This window comes from Oncorhynchus clarkii, chromosome 24, assembly GCF_045791955.1.
Source record: "Oncorhynchus clarkii lewisi isolate Uvic-CL-2024 chromosome 24, UVic_Ocla_1.0, whole genome shotgun sequence".
Lineage (NCBI taxonomy): Eukaryota > Metazoa > Chordata > Actinopteri > Salmoniformes > Salmonidae > Oncorhynchus > Oncorhynchus clarkii.
Window position 1 is genome coordinate 33,323,202 of NC_092170.1, and position 25,804 is coordinate 33,349,005.

The 25,804-nt window shown below is 41.0% G+C and overlaps 2 protein-coding genes across 2 annotated transcripts; both read left to right on the top strand.

Annotated features, from left to right (window-relative positions):
• The first annotated feature begins 1,851 nt into the window (after nucleotides 1-1,851).
• On the top strand, nucleotides 1,852-3,355 carry LOC139382725 (olfactory receptor 51I1-like). The gene is made up of 2 exons (XM_071126830.1): nucleotides 1,852-2,647; nucleotides 3,189-3,355. The coding sequence occupies exons 1-2, from the start codon at nucleotides 1,852-1,854 to the stop codon at nucleotides 3,353-3,355; spliced, it is 963 nt and encodes a 320-aa protein (XP_070982931.1).
• Nucleotides 3,356-16,863: 13,508 nt separating this feature from the next.
• LOC139382746 (olfactory receptor 2AT4-like) lies at nucleotides 16,864-17,835 on the top strand. Its single transcript, XM_071126865.1, has one exon. The coding sequence runs from the start codon at nucleotides 16,864-16,866 to the stop codon at nucleotides 17,833-17,835; it is 972 nt and encodes a 323-aa protein (XP_070982966.1).
• Nucleotides 17,836-25,804: the final 7,969 nt, after the last annotated feature.

Below are 25,804 nucleotides of genomic sequence, written 5' to 3' on the forward strand. Positions count from 1 at the left end.
CTCTCTCTGCTGAAGCCATGAATGCACGTTTCAGTGACGAACGGGTCGTAGATCTAATTTTTTCAGATGTCCAGGAGGAACAAGAGAACAATGATTTAGAAGAGGAGGAGGTATCTGAAGAATAAGATGGGGAAGAATACAACGCAGAGCACGTGCATTATCTTCAGATGAAGAAATCCCCCAAGCTGAAAGAGAGACATTTTTGTCAAAGAACAGCAAAATAACATGGTCCTTGTCACCATATGACAGCCAGGGCAGGATGGCAGCACAAAAGGTCATGACCCCATGCAGTCAACATGTCACAAGGATGACCCCAGGGCCCACAAGACATGCAGTTGCACATGTCCAGGACATCGCCTCAACATTCTACATGTTCATCACACCAGCCATCGAAAAAAGCATCCTGGAGATGACAAATTTGGAGGGTTTCCGTAAATACGGAGACAACTGGAAAAGGATGGATGAGATTGACCTGCATGCCTACATAGGGCTGCTAATCTTAGAGTGTGTGTTTAGATCCAGAGGCGAGGCTACATGTAGAGTGGAAAGGAGATTTTCTGTGCCATGATGCTGCTGAAAGTCTTTCACACTTTCTCAAGAATGCCACGATTTGATAACCGTGAATCAAGACCTGCAAGACGTGTGAGAGACAAACTGGCGGCCATAAGAGAGGTCTGGGAGAAGTGGGTGGAGGGTCTGGCTTGCCCAGTATGGCATCAAGATATGGGTGGCCTGTGATGCACAATCCAGCTACGCTTGGAAGATGCAAGTCTACACAGGGAGAAGAACCAGGGGATGCGGGTTTTGCTTGATGTGACATATGGACTGAGGGGGCACAATGTCACGTGTGACAATTTCTTCACCTCTTATGAACTCAGTCAGCAGCTTCTGAAGAGGAAGATGTGCCAACCATCACCATGGTTGGCACAGTTAGAAAGAACAAGACTGAGCTCCCCACTGCACTTGCTGAATAGCACACCGGGAAATATGTTATAGAGAACATATGTATTTTAAGCCAACACAATATTTTAACTGGTTGTTTGATTAGCTCGGCCATTTGTATTGCAAGTTCACATAACATAATTTTTTTAATACATTTTACATTACTCAAACTCACTTCCAACAGTTAGGGATAGCGTTTGGGTTTAGAAGACATGTCGAGATAAGCCAGGGATTTTTAAATGATCTTACAGGGAGTCCAGAACAAGAGTTAGAAAAGGCAAATGGGAAGACCAAAAGGTGCAGGTTGGTGTTTATTGTCATGAACCTTTCCCTGGAGGCAGAACTGAGCGGTTTAAACTAGATTATCCTTAACTGTTGTTGTCATAATTAAAACAGAGAACCTAATGAGTGTAAACATTATAGTCAAAAGAGATCATTAGGCCCTGATATGATAAAATAAGATGGTGATAATTAGGTCCTCATCTATTAACATTGGCTTTAATGAGTTGTTAATATATAAATATGTACTTGTTTTCTCACTCTAATTAAACCCAAATGACGATTGCATTCTTTATCACAACTCGTTATAATGGTGGATTTGTCTAATTGTCCTTCAGTTCACACAAAGACTGCCTCCAAAACGTTGTTAAAAGCAGAGGTACAGTGGGTGTTCAGTATTGTTGATGTTGGTACAGTGGGTGTTCAGTATTATTGGTGTTGGTACAGTGGGTGTTCATTATTATTGTAAAATAGTGTTAGAGAGGAATAACATGAACAGGAAGGCTGTTTAGTTTAAGATGGTCTTGCCTTAGTCACTTCATTATGTATCATCAGATAACTTAGGGATTTTGATTGATTTTCCATTTCAGTAATCTGTATTTCTCTTCCAGACACACAGTGGCCCCTCAAATGGGTTTTTCTGTGCTTTACAATGGAACGGGATCATCAGATGATGGATTCTACATCACAGCCTTCAACACACTGGGCAACAAGAACTACCTCATCCTAGCTCTCTCTATAATATACATCATCACTCTAATGGGTAACTTTGTTCTGTTAGCAGTCTTCATTATGAACCCAAGCCTTCAAAATCCAAAATATGTTGCAGTGTGCAATTTAGCTGTGGTGGACATCTCTTTGAACAGTGTTATCATCCCCCAGATGGTGCCTGTATTTGTGTTCAATCTGAACTACGTCTCCTTTGGGACGTGTTTTTCTCAGATGTTCTTCATGCATTTATTTGGTGATATGGAGTCCTTCTCCCTGGCTCTCCTAGCGTACGACCGTGTGATAGCCATTTGTTTCCCTCTGCGTTACCTCACCATCAACACCAACCTGAGGATGCTGCTCATCCTGCTAGGGATCTGGACCCTGGCCTTCCTCTTGGAGGTCTACCCTGTCGCCCTGGCCTCTAGCCTGCCTTACTGTGCCTCTAGGGTGGTGCAGAGCTGCTGCTGTGAGCACGGCCCTGTATACAGACTGGCCTGCTCTGACATCTCTTTCAACAGGAAACTAGCAACAGCTAAAACTCTGGCTGTCCTGTTAGGCCCCCTGTCCTTCATCATCTTCACCTATGCTGTGGTGGTGGTTGCAGTGCTGAAGTTTGCCTCGACTACCCAGCGGTGGAAAGCCTTCCACACCTGTCTCACTCACCTGCTGCTGGTACTGGTGTACTACCTCCCTGTCATCCTGGCCTACGTCCTAGGTAAACACAGGGATGACTGTTGACTTCAAAATCAAATCAAATATAATCGTCACCTTCAGTTTCCCACAGGTATAAAAGGTTCAGCGAAATGTTTATGTGCTCTTCGCCACAACTTGTATACCTGCTGTAAACTGTATTCTCCCTAAGTGTAGGTCAGGAATAAAGGAGGACTCTGACTAGTTTGCCCCCAAGTGTGTGTTTATTGTACTGTATAAGTTGTCATTCAAAAGAGCACTAGAACATTGCATTTTAGTAGATGCTAAGTGCCTTACTCAAGGGCACATTGACAGATTTTTCACATAGTCAGCTTTGGATTCAAACCAGCAACCTTTCAGTTACTGGTCCAAACCTCTTAACCACTAGGCTACCTGCCGCACATCTGAGTTGTCTGGTTGCTAGGCTTTGACAAGTGGGAGGGTACAGCATGTCTCAGCCCACAAGTTCCTTCTTATCTTAGCTGAATATCATAATTGACTGTTAATACTATCAATCAACATGTCAAAGTCACTGGATGTGTGTCTGTTTGTCCCTTCCCTCCTAGGTAACCTGCGCTTGGTGCAGTCCCCAGACCTCCTGACTGCCATCCTCACTGTGTCTGTCACCCTGCCACCCATGCTCAATCCTATCATCTACAGCCTAAAGACAGAGGAGCTGCGGGAGAAAATCATCAAACTGTTTGTAAAGACAAAAGTTACTTCTCACAAATGAGACTTTGCGTGGAGTTGTTGATCGTATTTTCAAATCTGCATCAAAAACTCAAGAACTGTAGATATAAGAAGAGTTTCCAAGTAAGGTGACATTCCCTTTGCATTTTGTATCTATTTCATTTCAGCATTTTTCTGTTAATTCTGTTTTATGAATACTCTAATTCTTTAGATAATTGCAATAAAACAATGTCTGACTATTCTTCTGTTGAACACTTAATATTTCCATATAATAGATTTAACATATTTGATTGTGATAAATTAATACAATTCAAACTTCTAATTTCAAATTTTTTTGGGGTGCTTTTCAGATACAAGTTTTTATGCCACAGCTGTAATCATGGAGTGTTTATATATTATAATAACATTAATTACTGGACGAATTCATTTTGCATCCACCATGAAGAATGTGTTCTTAACTGACTTGACTAGATAAAGACTACATTTAAAAAAAATAAAATGAAATAAAACTATTAACAGAAAGGCACAGCATATCCAGGTAAAATCATTATGAATACTGACAGTACAGGGCATGATGAGTGAGGAAAGGTATTTGTCACATATTATGGCATGGAGGTAAAGTTTTGCAAAGTATCTAGATATACAGTATTTACGTTGAAAGAGTTCAACTCTAATCAAATAACATCCATTCATTAGTTCCACTAGATGGCACTAAAACATATTCACTGGCAGAGACACACTGTAGGGCTCTGTTCAAAGGTAAAATAAGTAACACTAAGACATTTCATGAATAAGGATTAATAAGTTATTTATAAACCTTTACTAAATACATATTTGTAAATATTTCTAAGCATTAATTAGCATGTATAAGCTTTATAATCACTACATTTATTTTTATTTTTATATGTGAACAATTATTTATTTGTTTTTAATGTATTCAGTATAAGGTAACATATAAACAGTTCATACAATCAGTATGCAGTGGGAGAAACGAGGAACAAAAGTATTGATTCGTTTTTTTTATATATTCAGTATAAGGTAACATACAATCAGTATGCAGTGGGAGAAAGGAGGAACAAAAGTATTGATTCGTTTTTTTTATATATTCAGTATAAGGTAACATACAAGCAAGTTCATACAATCAGTATGCAGTGGGAGAAACGAGGAACAAAAGTATTGATTCGTTTTTTTTTATATATTCAGTATAAGGTAACATACAATCAGTATGCAGTGGGAGAAACGAGGAACAAAAGTATTGATTAGTTTTTTTTATATATTCAGTATAAGGTAACATACAATCAGTATGCAGTGGGAGAAACGAGGAACAAAAGTATTGATTAGTTTTTTTTATATATTCATAACTATTAAGGAGCAGTGTAGTTCTTGTATTCTGTGGTGAATATACATAACTATTAAGGAGCAGTGTAGTTCTTGTATTCTGTGGTGAATATACATACTATTAGGAGCAGTGTAGTTCTTGTATTCTGTGGTGAATATACATAACTATTAAGGAGCAGTGTAAATCTTGTATTAAAGGTGAATATAAAAGAAAAATAAAAACACATAGTGTTGCAGTTCTTGTATTCTGTGGTGAATATACATAACTATTAAGGAGCAGTGTAGTTCTTGTATTCTGTGGTGAATATACATAACTATTAAGGAGCAGTGTAGTTCTTGTATTCTGTGGTGAATATACATAACTATTAAGGAGCAGTGTAGTTCTTGTATTATGTGGTGAATATACATAACTATTAAGGAGCAGTGTAGTTCTTGTATTCTGTGGTGAATATACATAACTATTAAGGAGCAGTGTAGTTCTTGTATTCTGTGGTGAATATACATAACTATTAAGGAGCAGTGTAGTTCTTGTATTCTGTGGTGAATATACATAACTATTAAGGAGCAGTGTAGTTCTTGTATTCTGTGGTGAATATACATAACTATTAAGGAGCAGTGTAGTTCTTGTATTCTGTGGTGAATATACATAACTATTAAGGAGCAGTGTAGTTCTTGTATTCTGTGGTGAATATACATAACTATTAAGGAGCAGTGTAGTTCTTGTATTATGTGGTGAATATACATAACTATTAAGGAGCAGTGTAGTTCTTGTATTATGTGGTGAATATACATAACTATTAAGGAGCAGTGTAGTTCTTGTATTCTGTGGTGAATATACATAACTATTAAGGAGCAGTGTAGTTCTTGTATTATGTGGTGAATATACATAACTATTAAGGAGCAGTGTAGTTCTTGTATTCTGTGGTGAATATACATAACTATTAAGGAGCAGTGTAGTTCTTGTATTATGTGGTGAATATACATAACTATTAAGGAGCAGTGTAGTTCTTGTATTCTGTGGTGAATATACATAACTATTAAGGAGCAGTGTAGTTCTTGTATTATGTGGTGAATATACATAACTATTAAGGAGCAGTGTAGTTCTTGTATTATGTGGTGAATATACATAACTATTAAGGAGCAGTGTAGTTCTTGTATTCTGTGGTGAATATACATAACTATTAAGGAGCAGTGTAGTTCTTGTATTATGTGGTGAATATACATAACTATTAAGGAGCAGTGTAGTTCTTGTATTATGTGGTGAATATACATAACTATTAAGGAGCAGTGTAGTTCTTGTATTATGTGGTGAATATACATAACTATTAAGGAGCAGTGCAGTTCTTGTATTCTGTGGTGAATATACATAACTATTAAGGAGCAGTGTAGTTCTTGTATTATGTGGTGAATATACATAACTATTAAGGAGCAGTGTAGTTCTTGTATTCTGTGGTGAATATACATAACTATTAAGGAGCAGTGTAGTTCTTGTATTCTGTGGTGAATATACATAACTATTAAGGAGCAGTGTAGTTCTTGTATTCTGTGGTGAATATACATAACTATTAAGGAGCAGTGTAGTTCTTGTATTATGTGGTGAATATACATAACTATTAAGGAGCAGTGCAGTTCTTGTATTATGTGGTGAATATACATAACTATTAAGGAGCAGTGTAGTTCCGGGTTTGGGACACAGCATAAGAACAGAACATAACGGAAATATCTTACTTTGAATTTGACCGAAAACGTGTTTCCAAGGAGATCCACGGTGAAAACAGTGCCAAGAAATATGCAGAATGGTTCCTGTTTCAGAACAAGAGCATTTGTAATGTTGATCATTATCTTCAAGCTGTAGTTTAAGTCTACTGTCAGGAGTGAAATAAGTCCAGCTGATGGGAAAGGTTTCTAGATGAAGAACAAATGTTGTTCCATACCATGAGCCAGTCCCATTTGAGCCCAAGGTTCTCTTGGTCTCATTCTCACTTCTTTGTGATAGGTAAGGTACTGTAGGGTGTAGGCATTTTGTGAAGATCATTTCTCATGAATTAAGGATACAAGTCCAGCTATTCTGTTAGAGGAGATCAACTTTGCGAGAAGGTGGGAGCCTGGAAAGGAGCTGTACGTAGTTTAAGCTGAACAAAGTCCTTGAAATCTATTTAGAAGCTTTTGTAACATTTACCATAATCTAAATATTTCTAATAGATTATTCATGAAATGTATTATAAAGTGTACCGTGAAATAAACAAGAATTCAAAAGTCAAGAAACAGTCTTAGCGAAACATACAGCACAATATCATACATCCAAAACATACATTATCATACATCCAAAACATACATTATCATACATCCAAAACATACATTATCATACATTCAAAACATACAATATCATGCATACCAAACACACATTATACATCAAAAAACGTGCATTATCATACATTCAAAACATACAATATCATGCATACCAAACACACACTATACATCCAAAAACATGCATTATCATATATAATTGTACATCCCAAACATACATGATCATACATCCAAAACATACATGATCAAACATTATCATACAGTACCAGACACAAGTTTGGACACACATACCCACTCCAAGGTTTTTCCTTATTTTGACTATTTTCTACATTGTAGAATAATAGTGAAAATATCAAAACTACGATATAACACATATGGAATCATGTAGTAACCAAAAAAGTGTTAAACAAATCAAAATATATTTTTTATTTGAGATTCTTCAAAGCAGCCACCCTTTGCCTTGATGACAGCTTTGCACAGTCTTGGCATTCTCTCAACCAGATCACCTAGAATGCTTTTCCAAATATCTTGAAGGAGTTCCCACATATGCTGAGCACTTATTGGCTGCCTTTCCTTCACTCTGCAGTCCAACTCATCACAAACCATCTCAACTGGGTTGAGGTCGGGTGATGGAGAATCAATGTCAATGAGTAACACTCATTTTATATTGATAACTAATATACAACTATGTGAGTGTGAAACCCGGCACAAAAATTGGTGCTGCAGTCAGCTTTTGCAACATTATAATTACAATATTTTCTGATAAAAAATGACATTTGACTTCAGGTAACCAAATTACAACCAGATTAAGATGTCTTTATCATGACCACCACAATGTATTGAAGTCTGAATTATGACCAGCGTGTCATATGGGGGTTAGAATCATGACCATTAAGTTGTTCGCAGGTCAGAAAGAACAGTCGTGCTTTGTTTTTAAATGTGTCTCAATAGACATCACACTGAAAACTACACGCATCAACACATCCCAAAATAAACCATTAGACTGACTAATGCTGCCAATAGTGTCCTGATATTTCAATTACACATGAGATAATGGAGTATTAACTGACTATTGACTCCTTGAATCAGTCCAGGGCCAGGGACTAGGCCTAGACAGGGAGGAGTTACAGCTTAGCCAGTCATTCAGGATGGTGTGTGTGCTGAATGTCTTTACAGATGCAATGTGATGTTTAAAAACAAAATCAAACTGGTCATTTACTGTAAGACAAATAACACCATTCCTCTGTAGCTCAGTCGGAGCAGCACAGAAAGCTGCAACGCCTGGATAGTGGGTTCCATCCTTTCACTAACCGTACTAAACATATACATACATGACTGTAAGTCGCTTTAGATAAAAGTGTTTGCTAAATGGCACATGATATTGCAATTTAATTGTTTTTCTCTGGAAAAATGTAAAACATCGATGTGTATAGTCTAGGTTGAATAAACTAAATCTTATGTGCAATTCATTTATTCTTCATGAAGTACACTACAAAATGGCTAGCACCGTAGCACTGCTCAGGTGTTCCAGAGCTAATTGAGCTACTGTAGGTTGATGACGTGTTGACGATTTAGAAGGAAAGCTGAAAAGACACTTGACCCAATAACATTCATCAGAGTTAGGCACCTGACAGAAGGCTGACGCAAACATGAAAGCAAGTTTTATATCAGATTTGATTGAATATGTCCGTAAACACACCAGCCAGCAGGTCTGCGCATGCTCTGAGGGCGCGGCTGGGGATGCCGTCTGGGCCTGCAGCCTTGCGAGGGTTAACACGTTTAAATGTTTTACTCACCTAGGCTGCAGTGAAGGAGAGTCCGCATGTTTTGGTTGCGGGCCATGTCAGGGGCACTTTATTGTCCTCAAAGCGGGCAAAAAAGTTATTTAGTCTGCCTATCAATAAGGCACCTCGGGGGTTTGGGGTATATGGCCAATATACCACGGCTGATGGCTGTATCCAGGCACTCTGCATTGCATCGTGTGTAAGAACAGCCCTTAGCCGTGGTATATTGGCCATATACCACACCTGCTCAGGCCTTATTGCTTAATTGTATTGCTCGGCATGTAGCTGAATGGAGTGACCAGATGCAGTCATTCTGGGGGCAGGCAGTTGATCCAGTCAGTACTCTGTCACTCATTGTCCCATTTCATGACTTTTGCGTGGACACTAGGTTGATCATGTGAAATAAAAGAAAACATACCTGTATGCCATTTAGCCATTAATAAGCAACTTGTTGTCATGTGTGCATTTATGTCACATTTGGTCACGGGAATACTGCCCACTGCCCTAGCGTTACGAACGCCATGACCTACCAACGGAGCTACAAAGGACCACATTGTGGATAACCTGTCATCTTACCTACAACTCTGAGATGTAGGTCTACCACTCATACGATGCTAATGCTTTCATGATCGTCAGGTACCTATGATGCCTACTGGTTGAAAAGTAGTCATTTAAGTTTCTATTCCCATAAAACTTCCTCTGATGATTTATCCAAACAAAAATACATTTCAAGCGAAAATACTGAATATAAAACATAAGTAGCTATTGTGTATTAGGGTACATGTGTCTGTGTTGTGCCATGTTCTTGCAAGACAGAGAAGTTTGTTTGTACTGTATATGATCCTCAGAGGCAACCCCTGTCTTCCAACAACATACAACAAATGAAGTCTTTAAGGATTGCTGTCCAATTAGTGTCTCTCTCATACACTATGTTCCCTTGTGTGTGATTAGTGAGGAGTGTGTGTGTGTGTGTGTGTGTGTGTGTGTGTGTTCCTGTTTTGCTGTTCTGATTTCACTATGCATGTGCAAACAATGGTCTTTGACCTTCTCTCAACAAATTATATTCATACTGTATACATACTATATCAGAATAACTAAGCAATTTTGTGTCTACATTTTGTCCCTTTTTGTTTAGCTGACGTGTATTTCTTCTCAAGGTGTATCTTTATTACAATCACACCATAGACTTTGAACCACTTTTACCAGGCCCAAGCAGGGATTCCCAAATACTATGATTTGGGCAAACAAAACATTATACATTATACTGTATACTATAAAGTGAAAATAATAATTACATTATCTTTTTAATAGAATTTTCTCCTGTCCTTATTTGACCATTATCTGACTTTTAATGTTGAAAGATAAGGTAACCAAGTCATGGTGTTAGTCTTTTTCTACGGTAGCCCATTATAGTTGCTGCTATTATGGTTGTGAATGGGCTATGTACGCTGCCTGTGAAAGCTCACACACACTTTCTTGTCTTGGTCTGTTTACATTTCGGAACATCACATCTCAGAACAGTCGCTGGGGATGTTACCTACTGTATTAATTTATTAATACTGAAACACCTCTGGGGTCGTTTAACAGGCTGCTGCTTCCTTTTCTTCCTAGGGGATTTATAAGTGGTTTACTAATATCATTAGACAAGCTGGGCTTAGGGATTGCATAATATATTTTCCCATTGACCCTTTAGCGATCCCCTGGCACAGCACTGTCTGTGAAAGGGTGACTACACTAATGAATGAGCTCAACTTGTCCAAACCTACTCACAGAGTATGAACGGTTGAGAGAGAAGGGAGATCAAGGGAATGCAATATTAAAAAGGTTGCAGCCAAAGACATAATCATTTAACAACCTAAATGATTGACACCCTTGATAAAGATGAGCAAAACGTACTTTCTGTACTCAGCCTTTTACTATAATGTTTCATGAGATTGAAGAACACATTGGGAGGTGACCTTTCCTCCTTACAGAATCTTTCCAGATCCTTGACATCCTTTGAAAAGGCGGGCCGAACAGGCCCCCATTAACATCGACGGGGCTGTAGTGGAGCAGGTCGAGAGTTTCAGGTTCCTTGGTGTCCACACCACCAACAAACTATCATGGTCCAAACATACCAAGACAGTCGTGAAGAGGGCACATCAACATTTTGTCCCTCTCGGGAGACTGATTTTTTTTTGCAAATGGTCCCCAGATCCTCAAAAGGTTCTACAGCTGCACCATTGAGAGCATCCTGAACGGTTACATCACCGCCTGGTATGGCAACTACTCGGCATCTGACCATAAGGCACTACAGAGGGTACTGCGTACGGCCCAGTACATCACGGGGGCCAAGCTTCCTGACATCCAGGACCTATATAGTAGGCGGTGTCAGAGGAAGGCCCAAAGAATTGTCGAAGACTCCAGTCACCCAAGTCATAAACTGTTCTCTCTGCTACCTTATGGTAAGCAGTACCGGAGCGCCAAGTCTAGGACCAAAAGGCTCCTTAACAGCTTCTACCACCAAGCCATAAAACTGCTGAACAATTCATCAATGGCCACCCAGACTATTTACATTGACATGCCCCCCACTCCATTTGTTTTAGCACTGCTGCTACGCTCTGTCTATTATTTATGTATAGTCACTTTACCCATACCTACATGTACAAATTACCTTGACTAACCTGTACCCACGCACATGACTCGGTACCGGTACCCCCTGTATATAACCTCCACATGACTCGGTACCGGTACCCCCTGTATATAGCCTCGTTATTGTTATTTTATTGTGTTACTTTTTATTATTTTTTTACTTTAGATTATTTTGTAAATATTTTCTTAACTCTTTCTTGAACTGCATTGTTGGTTAAGGGCTTGTAAGTAAGCATTTCATGGTAAGGTCTACACCTGTGTATTCGGCGCATGTGACAAATACAATTTGATTTAATCTACGGTGATGGACTGCCTTCTTCAATTCAAACCACAGGTTTCAAGAGACTGAGATATTGCAAAATGTTGATTTTATAGTACAATTAACTATTAATTTCTGGATTTTGATATGTGCTTGGGGTTATTGTCTTGCTGTAAGATCCCCCTGCGGCCAAGTTTCAGCTTCCTGGCAGTGGCAACCAGGTTTTTGGCTAAAATGTCCTGGTACTTGGTGGAGATTATGATGCGGTTGACCTTAACATTGGCCCAAGGACCAGTAGAAGCAAAACAGACCAATAACATCAAAGCTTCACCAAAATATTTAACCGTAGGTACAAGGTTCTTTTCTGCATATGCATTCTTCTTTCGAGGCCAAACCCACCATTGGTGTGTGTGGCCAAAGAGCTGTATTTTCATCTAATCTGACCATAGCACTCTTCCAATCCAAGTGGCAATGTTGTAACTCCAGGCATTTACATGTGTTGGTTGCTGTCAGTAAAGGCTTTTTGATGGCGACCCTTCCAAAGAGCCTATTGGCATGGAGGTGGCTTCTAATTGAAGATTTGGAGACTTGGTGACCCGAAGATGCAACCAAATTCTGTTATTCTCCAACTGTGGCACTTGGACTCTTCTGTGCCTCCCGGTCGATCTTCCTCACTGTGCGTGAGGACATGATACACTTGGGTCCTTTTCCAGGCAAGTTTACCGCTGTTCCAGTGGTCTTAAACTTCTTAATTGTTGCCCTAATAGTGTTAAGCGGTATATTTGGTTTTTCAGGTGTTGTTTTTGTATCCATTGCCTGATTTATGAAAGTCAACAACCATTTGTCTCTTTTTGGTTGTGAGTTTGTTGCTTTTCCTAGTGGTGATGGATGACAGATGGATTTTACATGCTTTATCTCGTTTTTATACCCCAGTGAAACAGCAATCCCTGAAAGGCCAAAATACAGTTACTTCAAACTGAGATTTACAATAGAACAGACTGTTTGATTTTATTTAAAAGAATGGTTAGGGTTGCCAGTCATTTTGACACCAATCAGATTTGTTTTATTACTTGTTAAAGAACAACTGTGTTAGTATACATTTTTTGCTCATATTTAACAAGGGTGCCAATAATTTTGGTGGTGACTGTATAAAGTGGAGGAAGAAGGAATATTCCCTCAGGACTAGGTCCTATCTTGAGATCTGTGCATGGAATTCACCATTGTCATCAATGCAATACCTACAGTATGAGAGAGATTGGGTTATCAAATTAGGGATTTGGCCCTCAATGATGGCAGTTTACCTATGAAAGGACACAGGGCCCAATTCAAGCAATTACAGACCAATGAAAACTGCAGGGCTGGTCACTCAAAATATGTCAGTCTTTATGTGCCTTATAGGCTTTTGAGCTAATCAGCATGTATGCATGTTCTCGTGTGCAGTTTTTACAACTGTTTTTGGATACCAATAGGCAGTAGTTGTCTAATGAGAATCATGACGTGCGATTTCTCAAGTGGCTGAGAGAAGGTGGTTCACTTTAAGAAAGTCAGAAATTGTATAAATTCAGAGACATCCAATTCCAGTCTGGTCAGTGTCATCTTCCACTTCCACTTGTTTAAGACTACGTGTCTTAAACAAGAGCTGTGCTAACGTAATTGCAAAAGGGTTTTCTAATGATAAATTAGCCTTTTAAAATTACAAACTTAGATTAGCTAACACATATATATATATATATATATATATATATATATATATATATATATATATATATATATATATATATATATATATATATTTGTGATAATAAAAAAGGGATTTGGGCACATGTTATAAAACTGTACTATGAGTTTATATATGAAATTATTATCATATACAGGTCAGAGGTCACAGGACTAATATATACAAATAACCGGGTTGGGGTGTGTAGCGTATAGCTGGATGTAGGTTATGGTTGGTGACTTGGGGAATACGGGCCTAAGTGGGTAAAAGGGCTGAGATAGGCAAGTAACAGGGATGAAGTGTATTGGCAAAGGAACTGGGGTCTATGAGTAACAAATAGGGTATTTAGGTCTAGGATATGGGTGAATTGGTACTTGACTGTATCAACAGGGTATTGGCATATGGGTTTAAGGGGTAGGACATGGGGGTGACAGACCTTGGGTGAGGGGGGAATTGGGTTTATGAGTGTGGGTAAGTGGGCTGAGGTATACAGATATTGGGGCTGAGGAATGGGGGTTTAATTTTATTATAGGCAGAGCACTGTATGTTTCCATCGGTCACAATTGCAACTTGAATAAAACATACTTTTTCACTTTTTAATTTAAATATCAAATCAAATGTATTGGTCACATACACATGGCTAGCAGATGTTAATGCGAGTGTAGTGAATTGCTTGTGCTTCTAGTTCTGACAGTGCAGTAATATCTAACAAGCAATCTAACAATTTCCCAACAACTACCTAATACATACAAATCTAAAGGGATGGAATAAGAATATGTACATATAAATATATGGATGAGTGATGGCCGAGCGGTACAGGCAAGATGCAATAGATGGTATAAGATACAGTATAATGAATCTTGTATCAGCTTTGATGCACCGGTACTGCCCTTTCCTTCTGGATGGTAGCGGGGTGAACAGGCAGGGGCTCGGGTGGTTGTTGTCCTTGATGATCCTTTTGGCCTTCCTGTAACATCGGGTGCTGTAGGTGTCCTGGAGGGCAGGTAGTTTACCCCTGGTGATGCGTTGTGCAGACCTCACTACCCTCTGGAGAGCCTTACGGTTGTGGGCGGTGCAGTTGCCGTACCAGGTGGTGATACAGCCCAACAGGATGCTCTCAGTTGTGCATCTGTAAAAGTTTGTCAGAGTTTTAGGTGACAAGCCAAATTTCTTCAGCCTCCTGAGGTAGAAGAGGTGCCTTCTTCACCGCACTGTCTGTGTGGGTGGACCATTTCAGTTTGTCTGTGATGTGTACACCGAGGAACTTAAAACTATAAACTATATGGATTACATGTTAGGGTTACTAATGGCATATGATTTCCATCGTGGCATGTCTGGGAACAAATGGGTTAAGAAAGCTAACAAAAAAAGAATATGTTTTTATTTATTAAGATAGGTAACCATATATGTGTACGTAACTACCTTGCTTTTTAAATTGATAAGTATGATGAAATAAAAATGTGTCTTTGAATAGTCTGTGTTTGCGTAGATATTTTGCATCATTACATCATGATTTAAATAATAAACTCACCAAAAAAAGAAACATTCTCTCACTGTCAACTCCGTTTATTTTCAGCAAACTTAACATGTATAAATATTTGTATGAACACAAGATTCAACAACTGAGACTGAAGAAACTGAAGAAGTTCCACAGACATGTGACTAACAGAAATTGAATAATATGTCCCTGAATAAAGAGGGGGTCCAAATCAAAGGTAACAGTCAGTATCTGGTGTGGCCACCAGCTGCATTTAGTACTGCAGTGCATCTCCTCCTCATGGACTGCACCAGATTTGCCAGTTCTTGCTGTCAGATGTTACCCCACTCTTCCACCAAGGCACCTGCAAGTTCCCGGACATTTCTGGAAGGGAATGGCCCTAGCCCTCACCCTCCGATCCAACAGGTCCCAGACGTGCTCAATGGGATTGAGATCCGGGCTCTTCGCTGGACATGGCAGAACACTGACATTCCTGTCTTGCAGGAAATCCCACACAGAACGAGCAGTATGGCTGGTGGCATTGTCATGCTGGAGGGTCAACACAAGAGGGAGGAGGATGTCTTCCCAGTAACGCACAGCGTTGAGATTGCCTGCAATGACAGTCCGATGATGCTGTGACACACCGCCCCAGACCATGATGGACCCTCCACCTCTAAATCAATCCCGCTCCAGAGTATAGGCCTCAGTGTAACGCTCATTCCTTCGAAGATAAACGCGAATCCGACCATGCCCCCTGGTAAGACAAAACCGCAACTCGTCAGTGAAGAGCACTTTTTGCCAGTCCTGTCTGGTCCAGCGACGGTGGGTTTGTGGCCATTGGCGACGTTGTTGCCGGTGATGTCTGGTGAGGACCTGCCTTACAACAGGCCAACAGACCCTCAGTCCAGCCTCTCTCAGCCTATTGCGGACAGTCTGAGCACTGATGGAGGGATTGTGCGTTCCTGGTTTAACTCAAGTAGTTGATGTTTCCATCCTGTACCTGTCCCGCAGGTGTGATGTTCAGATGTACCGATCCTGTGCAGGTGTTGTTACAGGGTACAGGTGTTGAGCAGGGACCCTGGGCATCTTTCTTTTGGCGTTTTTCAGAGTCCGTAGAAAGGCCTCTTTAGTGTCCTAAGTTTTTATAACTGTGACCTTAATGGTCTACCGTCTGTAAGATGTTAGTGTCTTAATGACCGTTCCACAGGTGTATGTTCATTAATTGTTTATGGATCATTGAACAAGCATGGGACACAGTGTTTAAACCCTTTACAATGAAGATCTGTTGAGTTATTTGGATTTTTACAAATTATCTTCGAAAGACAGGGTCCTGAAAAAGTGTATTTTTTGCTGAGTTTACAAGACAAAGAAAAAGAGAAAACCCCTCAGAAACACCTTGAGGAAAATGACCTTAGGGAGTAAGGTCAGGTGCAGAATTATGTCACGGGGTGTCAACAGTTGTTATAAATTGGACACGGCAAGTGTCCGTGTCAGACATCAGACTTGGGTAAGCCCTGATTTACAACTATGCAGATCTGGAGTTACATGGCATGTCTTGATAGCAAACTTTATGCATCTTCTTAATGTGTTTTCTGAATATATGAACGAGATGGAATATGTTCTCTAATCTTTTGATGAAAGGCTTATTGTGAGGTGCAGCTTTTGTATTGACATGCCACAAATTGGGCGATGCAGTCGAAAGTATTGAAAAAATAATTATGCAAAATTCATTACTTTTGTAATATTCTTTACAAGGCCTAATATCTTGATAGTCATATGTAGTGGGAAATGTAATGTGATCAATAATTTTATATCACTTGTAATGTCAATAAGATGCTAATTAAGGATCAGACCCTTTTTTTTAAAATTTCCTCTAAAATGACATACCCAAATCTAACTGCATGTGGCTCAGGACCTGAAGCAAGGATATGCATATTCTTGATACCATTTGAAAGGAAACACTTTGAAGTTTGTGAAAATGGGGATTTAATAATTAATAAATCCTTTATTTCCGCAGGTTGTCTAAGAGACCATCATCATGTCAGCTGGGAATCACAGCTTTGTGACAGAGTTTGTCATCGTTGGGTTCCCTGGACTTCAGCCAGAGTTCTACGGTCTTGCCTCAACTGTGTTATTCCTGGTGTATTTTTGCACTGCAGTAGGAAATGTTGTTGTTCTTGTATTGTTCGCAACAGACCGGGATCTCCACAAACCCATGTATTTTGTTATTTTACATCTGGTTGTTTCTGATATTCTCTTTAGCACCACTACATTACCAAAGATTATTGCCAGGTATTGGTTTCAAGCAGGGGCCATTTCATTCACAGGTTGTTTTGTCCAGATGTACTTAGTGCACTATTTTGGAACTGTAAATTCATATATTCTATTTATAATGGCTTTAGACCGATATGTTTCAATCTGTTTTCCGCTCAGATATCCAATGATTATCAAAAACTCCACTATTCATATTCTCAGTACCACTGCTTGGATTGTTGCGAAAGCCGGCCCATTGATGATGGTAATTAGGGCCTATCCTCTTCCTTACTGTGACTCAAACAAAATCATGCAGTGCTACTGTGATCATATCGCTATAACAACGCTTGCATGCACTGATAGGGTTCCTTATAGTTTTCCTGCTTTTGTTGTAGCAATGGTGGCTTTACTGGGACCTCTAGTCTTTATTATATTCTCATATTGCTCTATTATTGTGGCAGTTGTTCAGATTGCGAGCCCCCAAGGCCGCCTCAAAACCCTTTCTACCTGCAGTGGTCAGCTGATCATCATTGCCCTGTATTATCTCCCCAGGTGTTTTATTTATCTGTCCAGTAATATCGGCATTAGATTCAGCACTGATTTACGTATTGTTATTATCATGTTGTATAGCCTGCTCCCTCCCATGATCAATCCACTGATTTACAGTTTCAAAACCAAATATATAAAACAGAGCTTGATGAAAAGATTCAAAAAATCAACTGATCCACAGAAGGAGAGTGTCCCTGCTGTATCTTGATTTATGTAACACAACTACTCAAACTACTTTTGCAATTGTTTGAATTCATCCAATTCCTTATGGTGTACATATGCTTAATTATTGAGTATTCTTTATAAAAACAAAATGTTGTAAAACAAAAATGTATTTCTCTGTATTTTTATTTAGCATTGTTGACTCAACATTGAATTGCTTAGTAAAAGTGTTCATTTGAAAGTTGGTTAACACATCAGTTAACGTCACTAAACAATGCCAATATCATTTATAAAGCTACAATCTGCTGTTGGTAGATGTTTTGGGACGTGTAAATGAATAATACATTCTAAACACGTCTCCGTTAATGTGGATGCTACCATGGTTACGGATAGTCCTGAGTGAGTGTTGAATAATGACGAGTGAAAGTGTTACAGATACACAAATATCATACCCACCAAAAATACTAACCTCCCCTGTTATTGGGCACAAAACAAGCAGAAACACAACCAAAACAAACAGCAAATGCATCCAACAAGTTTGTAGATTCACACGCTCGATGTAATCATTGCATGCTAGGAATGAATATGAGACCAAATACTAAAACTTTTGACGACTTGAATAAACATATTTGTGAATTTGTCCCAATACTTTTGGTCCCCTTGAATGGGGGGACTATGTACAACAAGTGCTTTCATTTCTAAACGGTTCCCCTCATATGGATGAAAATACCCTCAAGTTAAAGCTGACAGTCTGCACTTTAACCTCATAGTCATTGTATTGTTTCAAATACAAAAGTGCTGGAGTTAAGAGCCAAAACAACAACAAAATTGTCACTCTCCGAATACATTTGGGGCTCACTGTAACGTGGATTAAACAACATGAGCTGGAGAACACCCAGAAAAATGTGTTTGTGTGGAAGTGCCGACTAATGGCGAGTAAACTATAAACAATCAAAATAAAGAAAGTCGCACACTCCATATACAAACTCCCAGCAATTTAATGGGTATTTACCAACGTTTCGGCATCACTGTGCCAATTTAATGGGTATTTACCAACGTTTCGGCATCACTGTGCCTTCCTCAGGGTGTTGAATACTTTTGGCGCTCACTGTAAAGTGTACATTCCTCATGAGTGTCACGTTCTTACCATAGTTCTGTTATTTTATTCTTTGTTTTAGTATGGTCAGGGCGTGAGTTGGGGTGGGCAGTCTATGTTTGTTTTTCTATGTTGGTTTTTGTGTTCGGCCTAGTATGGTTCTCAATCAGAGGCAGGTGTTGTTAGTTGTCTCTGATTGAGAATCATACTTAGGTAGTCTGGGTTTCACTTTTGGTTGGTGGGTGTTTGTTTCCGTGTGAGTGTTTGTTTCCGTGTGGGTGTTTGTTTCCGTGTGGGTGTTTGTTTCCGTGTGGGTGTTTGTTTCCGTGTGGGTGTTTGTTTCCGTGTGAGTGTTTATTTCCGTGTGGGTGTTTGTTTCCGTGTGGGTGTTTGTTTCCGTGTGGGTGTTTGTTTCCGTGTGGGTGTTTGTTTCCGTGTGGGTGTTTGTTTCCGTGTGAGTGTTTGTCGCCACACGGTACTGTTTCGGTTTTTGTTTTGTTCACATCGTTTATTGTTTTGTATTTCAGTGTTCAGTTCGTTTTGAATAAATCATCATGAACACTTACCACGCTGCGCTTTGGTCCGATCCTTCTTCCACCTCTGAATGCCGTTACAATGAGCTTAGTTCAGCTGTTTGACCCATTTAGAACCCAATATAAGATTATTTTACACCAACGTTTGTAAACAATGTAAATGTAAGCAAACACTGTAAGCATTAAAACATAGTTACAACTAAAATGTTGAACGCATTAAAAAAGTCACAACTAGGCTGAATTAAACAGGATATGTGGCAACAATTGTATAAATACCGACAGACAATTTGTTTGTTTGATATGGTGGGATCTTTTTGTTGGTAAAATGAACTAGATAACACATTGTAGTGGAAACGCCTTTTTGTACAAATAGTGATATAATAATATCGAAGTAAACTTGGAGTCACGAGATGATATGTTGTGTGGTCCTCCCACTATGACTCGCGGAACCATGCCGTTTATTAGACTACAGATTAAATAAATTGTGATGAACTTCACAGTGTGGTGAAAGTGCACCTGATGATCTTGATGTTCCATTCCAATAAATATCAAGGGTCTTATTCTTGTGACATGATGATGGATGGTTGGCTGCCATTGGACACATAAAAACAATAACGCTCATATCCATGATAATCGAATGTAGGTAGCCTATACACACTGTATCTGCAGGCTTTTGGCTACAGCACACATGCCAAGACTAGAGTGGGCACATTTGCTATAGTATATAACGCAACAGCTTCTGTGCCAAAACCATCAGAAGAGTTGAAAATGCGAAGGAAACTCATTTAACTTGTGTTTTTCATTGGAAGCATGGGAATTTAACCACAAACCTTATATTTATATGCACTACTTCATCACGCACAGACTTGTATCCACAATAAGTGAGTTTGATGGGAACACATCTCTGGTGGATATCTATCTCATATTGGATTGAAACCTAGTATTCCTTCCCTACATGGCTATGTCTATGAATTTGAAAGTGGTTACATTTCTACAGGCCTATCCCTCAGCTTCTTACCAAAACAGAGGCGGGGTGGTCTCTTTGATATTGTTTCTACAAAGGATTCTAGCTATAAGGTGATTTCTAATAAGGATACCAGAATAGCACAATATCAACATTACTCTTTATTGTTGTTGCAGTGCCATAATGTGCCATAATTGTATCTGAAGCATAGGTTGTATGTACACTATGATTGAATGATGGCCTTGCAAGTAAAACATGCACGCAACAACCAATTCCATTTCCCCCTCTAGCTCCTTGCCAAAGTGTGCACTTGTTCACTCCCTCATGGACCATCAAAGAAAGGACAAGTTTGGGTAATATGGTAGAGGATCTCCTTTCATAGAGACATAAGGGACTGTAACATATTCTGTTTTATGGAAGCATGGCTCTCTCCAGATATATTGTCCTCATCCATATAGCCAGCGGGGTTCTCCGTTCTGTGCGATAACAGGAACGAAATAACTCTCCGGGAAAAACAGATGTGGATGGGTATGTCCCATGATTAACAACTCACGGTGTGGTTGTGGTAACGTACAAGAACTCAAATCATTTTGTTCTCTAGAATACCTTAGCAAATGTCGACTGCATTACCTCCAGAGAGAATTTTCTTGATTATTGTCACTGCCGTGTATATTCCCCCCCAAGACGACATCACAACAGTGCTAAAGGAACTACACCGGACTTGGTGCAAAAACATCTCCTGTGCTAAAGCCTGAGAGAACACGCTTGACTATTGCTCCTCTCCCTTTGGGGAAGGCTACAAGAACCTAATTTCGGGAAATCAGATCACGCCTACATCCTGCACCTCTCCGCCTATAGGAAGAAACTTAATCAGGAAACTCCTGTGGTAAGGAGTGTTCAACATTGGTGTGACCAATCGGAATCTATTCTTCAAGACTGTTTTGATCACGCAGACAGGTAAATGTTCCGGGTCGCCTCTGGGAAGAGTATCGACGTGTATACTAACTCAGTGACTGGGCTGATTAGGAAGTGCAAAGAAGATGTTTATTGATTAGATTAGATCTTATCCAAACCAAAAACAGTGGATAGATGGCAGATTTCACACAAAACTGAAAGGGCAAACCACCGCATTTAATGACAGCAAGGTCACGGCAAGGTCATGAACTTGTACAAACAGACCAGCTTTGACCTCCGTAAGGCAATAAACGCTGGCCATCAGGATTGACACCCGCATCCAAAAACGTGTGAGACAGCGCCTTTTTGACACCACTCCCGTATCCCAGTTTCCGGAGCACCCCAAGCCCCCTGAGCCCAACTTTGAGGAGCCTAGGCAGCTGGAACACACACACGTCTGTGCCCACAGGAACGTGACAGGTACATGCGTGGCGGCTGCTGCCTCTACTGCGCCGGTCTCGGCCATATCCGTTCTACATGCCCAGAGTTGACAGGAAATGCAGGGGCTCACCAGGACCCTGACCAGGTGTTACGCACGCCTCTATGAAGAGGGAACGCAACACCCTGCTACACCTAAACTCTCCGTGAAGTGAAAGAGGTATGGACTGTAGGTGCGAGTAAGGATGACAACAGAAAGAATGTGGTACCGTTTACAAGGACTTTATTCCTTTACATGGTAATATGGGGAAAAGGGGCTGGACGGAACCAAAGCAAAGAAAGTAAATCTCAAAGCCCCCCCTCTCCTATCTTACCTGCCTACCCACTACTTACCTAATTTAGCACCACCTGGTGCCCTAACCAAAATACAGGGGGTGGTCCGCCCAGGTCTTACCTAGTGTGCCTAGACAGTGAATATACTACGGGTATATGTATGCCCGCGGGCCTCTTGCCTAAGCACTCCCTAGGTGCCTTCCCCTTCCCCCCTAGGAACAAATTAAACAGAATATTAAACAATTTCACAAACAAACTAAGAAACAAAGTACATCAAATAAGCTCTACCTGAGCAACAAACTCACAGAACATACCAACTCTCAGCAATGAACTCCCAGCAAAATCAACCTCTAGCAAAATCTCTCTAGCAAAATCTCTGCAATGACCTCCCAGCAAATCTCTCTCCTGAACAGAACACTGGCTTTTATATAGCTTCAGAAGGAATGGGTAACTGGAGACAGCTGTGTCTTGACGAGGGGGCGGGGTCAGCTCTCCAATTAGCCCTGGAGTCGACCAATCAGCTGCTTGAGGGATTTCAGGAAGCCATTTCCTGAAATAAACACATGCAAATACACAAACTACAACACATAAACTGGGGAACGTAACACCAGGTGTGCTGTTACACCCCAGCTACCCAGTCACCGTCTGACACTACCCGCAAACCTCCATTGGGACAACCATCAGCACCACATTTAAGCCTTCGTGGACTCCAGGGCCGCGGTTAATTTCATTGACCAAGACTTCACCAGAGAATTACAAATCCTCTGTGTGAAATGTCCCATCCCTCTGCAGATTCAAGCTCTCGATGGACGCACCATCGGCTGTGGCCAGGTGGAATATCAGACCCAGCCCATTCTACTACAGGTTGGGGTGAACCACTCAGAGACCCTTAGTTTTCTTTTGATCAATGCTCCCGAGAACCACCACGCAGGAGGCGTCTCAAGTCCTGAGACGCCTCCTGCAGAGCCAACTATATGTCAAGAAGTGTACCACATATCCCAAGTGTGAGTTCCACGTATCATAAGTTTCCTTCCTGAATCACATTATTTCTACCGCAGGCATCCAGGTAGACCCCGTAAAGGTTGAGGCAGTCGCCGACTGGCCCCGTCCCACGTCACTCAAGCAGGTCCAGCGGTTCCTCGGGTTTGCCAATTTTACAGGTGTTTTATACGCAACTTTGGTGCGGTGGCAGCACCTCTCATGGTACTAACCCGCAAGTCCCAGACCCATTTTTGTTGGACTCCTGAGGCTGACAGGGCATTCATGTTGCTCAGGGGACATTTCACCTCTGGACCCATCCTTGTTCATCCTGATCCTACTAGTCCCTTTGTGGTAGAGGTAGATGCCATGGACACCGGAGCAGGGGCAGACCTTTCACAGCAGAACGAGGAGGACAAGAAACTGCACCCATGTGAATATCTCTCCAAGCAGTTCACGCCAGCCGAACGCAAGTATGGTATAGGCAACCAAGAGCTCTTGGCAGTTAAGTGGTACCTTGAGGGGTGGAGACAGTGGTTGGAGGGGGCACCTCATCCTTTCGTGATCTGGACGGACCATAAGAACTTGGTCTCCATTCGAGAAGCCAAGAGCTTAAACGCTCGCCATGCTAGGTGGGCTCTATTTTTTAACAGGTTCGTTTTCACACTAGCCTATCGCCCGGGATCCAAGAATCAGAAATCAGATGCCCTGTCCCGCCAACACGATGTCTCTAACGAGGAGAGGGTTCTCTGATCCCATCATCCTCAGCTCCCGCATTGTGGCCCCTGTGATATGGAGTATTGAGACCATGGTTCGACAAGCCCAGACCCGAGAACCTGACCCCAGCGGGAGACCCACTAATAGACTTTATGTTCTGCAATCAGCCTGTTCCCAAGTACTACAATGTGGACACTCCTCTAAATTGTCTGGGCACCCAGAGGTTAATCAGACACTGAAGTTCCTGAGGAGGAAATTCTGGTGGCCCAACATGTTTGAGGATGTGAGATCCTTTGTTGCGGCCTGTTCCACCTGTGCCCAAAGCACGTCCTCACAACAACGACTGTCTGGGTTGCTCCAACCTCTGCCTATCCCCAGCCGGACCTGGTCCCACCTGTCTGTAGACTTTTATTATTATTCACCTGTCTTATATAGTGTCCTGTGTGATAAGTATACTTCTAATTCTCCTGTCTCTCTCTCTCTCTCTCTCTCTCTCTCTCTCTCTCCCCCCTTCTCAGAGGACCTTGAGCCCTAGGACCATGCCTCAGGACTACCTGGCCTGACAACGTATGGTTGTCCCTGTCCCCAGTCCACCTGATTGGATCAGCAGCACAGTTTCCTCTCTAGATTTCTTCCTAGGTTCCTGTCTTTCTATGGAGTTTGTCCTAGCCACCGTGCTTCTACATCTGCATTGCTTGCTCTTTGGGGTGTTACGTTCCCCTGCAAGAAAACCCAAAATGTTGCTCAAACAGAAGGGGAAACTAACAAATGGGGGGGGGTTTAGGAAGGCTTCTGAAGGACACTCATGGGGGTGTCCACTAGAACCTAAAAGACAGCCCACTACATTTTCCCACTTCCACCCAAACAAAAGAAAAACCCAAACTTAGGAAGGAAGCAAAACAAAGTCAGATAAAGGATTGTTTGTCTCTACCCACCATTCACATAAACATATATTCATTTTCCAAAATCTGGTCCGGAAGCTAGGTTCCTGCAATTCTATCCATTTTGTCATGGGATTTTGTTCTGTGTATTTAAATACTGTATTCTCGACATAACACATTCCAATACTTGTAGTACTGGACATTGCATTTCAGTTTCACTGTTTATACACACCGCATATTCTTTTATATGCTGGGTTCTTGACATAGCTCGCTCAAATATATGCACTGCTGTACATATCATTCTTAGTATATCTACTGCAGCACAGATCATTCTTAGTAAACTCAGCAAAAAATAAACGTCCTCTCACTGTCAACCACGTTTATTTTCAGCATACTTAACATGTGTAAATATTTGTATGAGCATAACAAAATTCAGCAACCGAGACATAAACTGAACAAGTTCCACAGACATGTGACTAACAAAAATTGAATAATGTGTCCTTGAACAAGGGGGGGGGGGGCAAAATCAAAGTAACAGTCAGTATCTGGTGTGGCCACCAGCTGCATTAATTACTGCAGGCCATCTCTCCTCATGGACTGCACCAGATTTGCCAGTTCTTGTTGTCAGATGTTACCCCACTCTTCCAACAAGGCACCTGCAAGTTCCCGGACATTTCTGGGGGGAATGGCCCTAGCCCTCATCCTCCGATCCAACAGGTCCCAGGTGTGCTCAATGGGTTTGAGATCCGGGCTATTCGCTGGCCATGGCAGAACACTGGCATTCCTGTCTTGCAGAAAATCATGCACAGAACGAGCAGTGTGACTGGTGGCATTGTCATGCTGGAGGGTCATGTCAGGATGAGCCTGCAAGAAGGGTACCACCTGAGGGAGGAGGATGTCTTCCCAGTAACGCACAGCGTTGAGATTCCCCGATGATGCTGTGACACACCACCCCAGACCATGACGGACCCTCCACCTCCAAATCGATCCCGCTCCAGTGTACAGGCCTCGGTTTATCGTCGAAGATCTTCCTTCGACGATAAATGCGAATCCGACCAATCCGATCCGTCTTTAGTATCCTAAGTTTTCATAACTGTGGCCTTAATTGCCTACCGTCTGTAAGCTGTTAGTGTCTTAACGACCGTTCCACAGGTGCATGTTCATTATTGTTTATGGTTCAT

What these genes read in the sequence shown, in the direction of transcription:
- LOC139382725 (XM_071126830.1), top strand. Translation starts at nt 1,852, where the DNA reads ATGGGTTTTTCTGTGCTTTACAATGGAACGGGATCATCAGATGATGGA. An exon ending in CATCCTGGCCTACGTCCTAG is followed by an intron (nt 2,648 to 3,188) that starts GTAAACACAGGG and finishes CTTCCCTCCTAG; the next exon opens with GTAACCTGCGCTTGGTGCAG.
- LOC139382746 (XM_071126865.1), top strand. Translation starts at nt 16,864, where the DNA reads ATGTCAGCTGGGAATCACAGCTTTGTGACAGAGTTTGTCATCGTTGGG.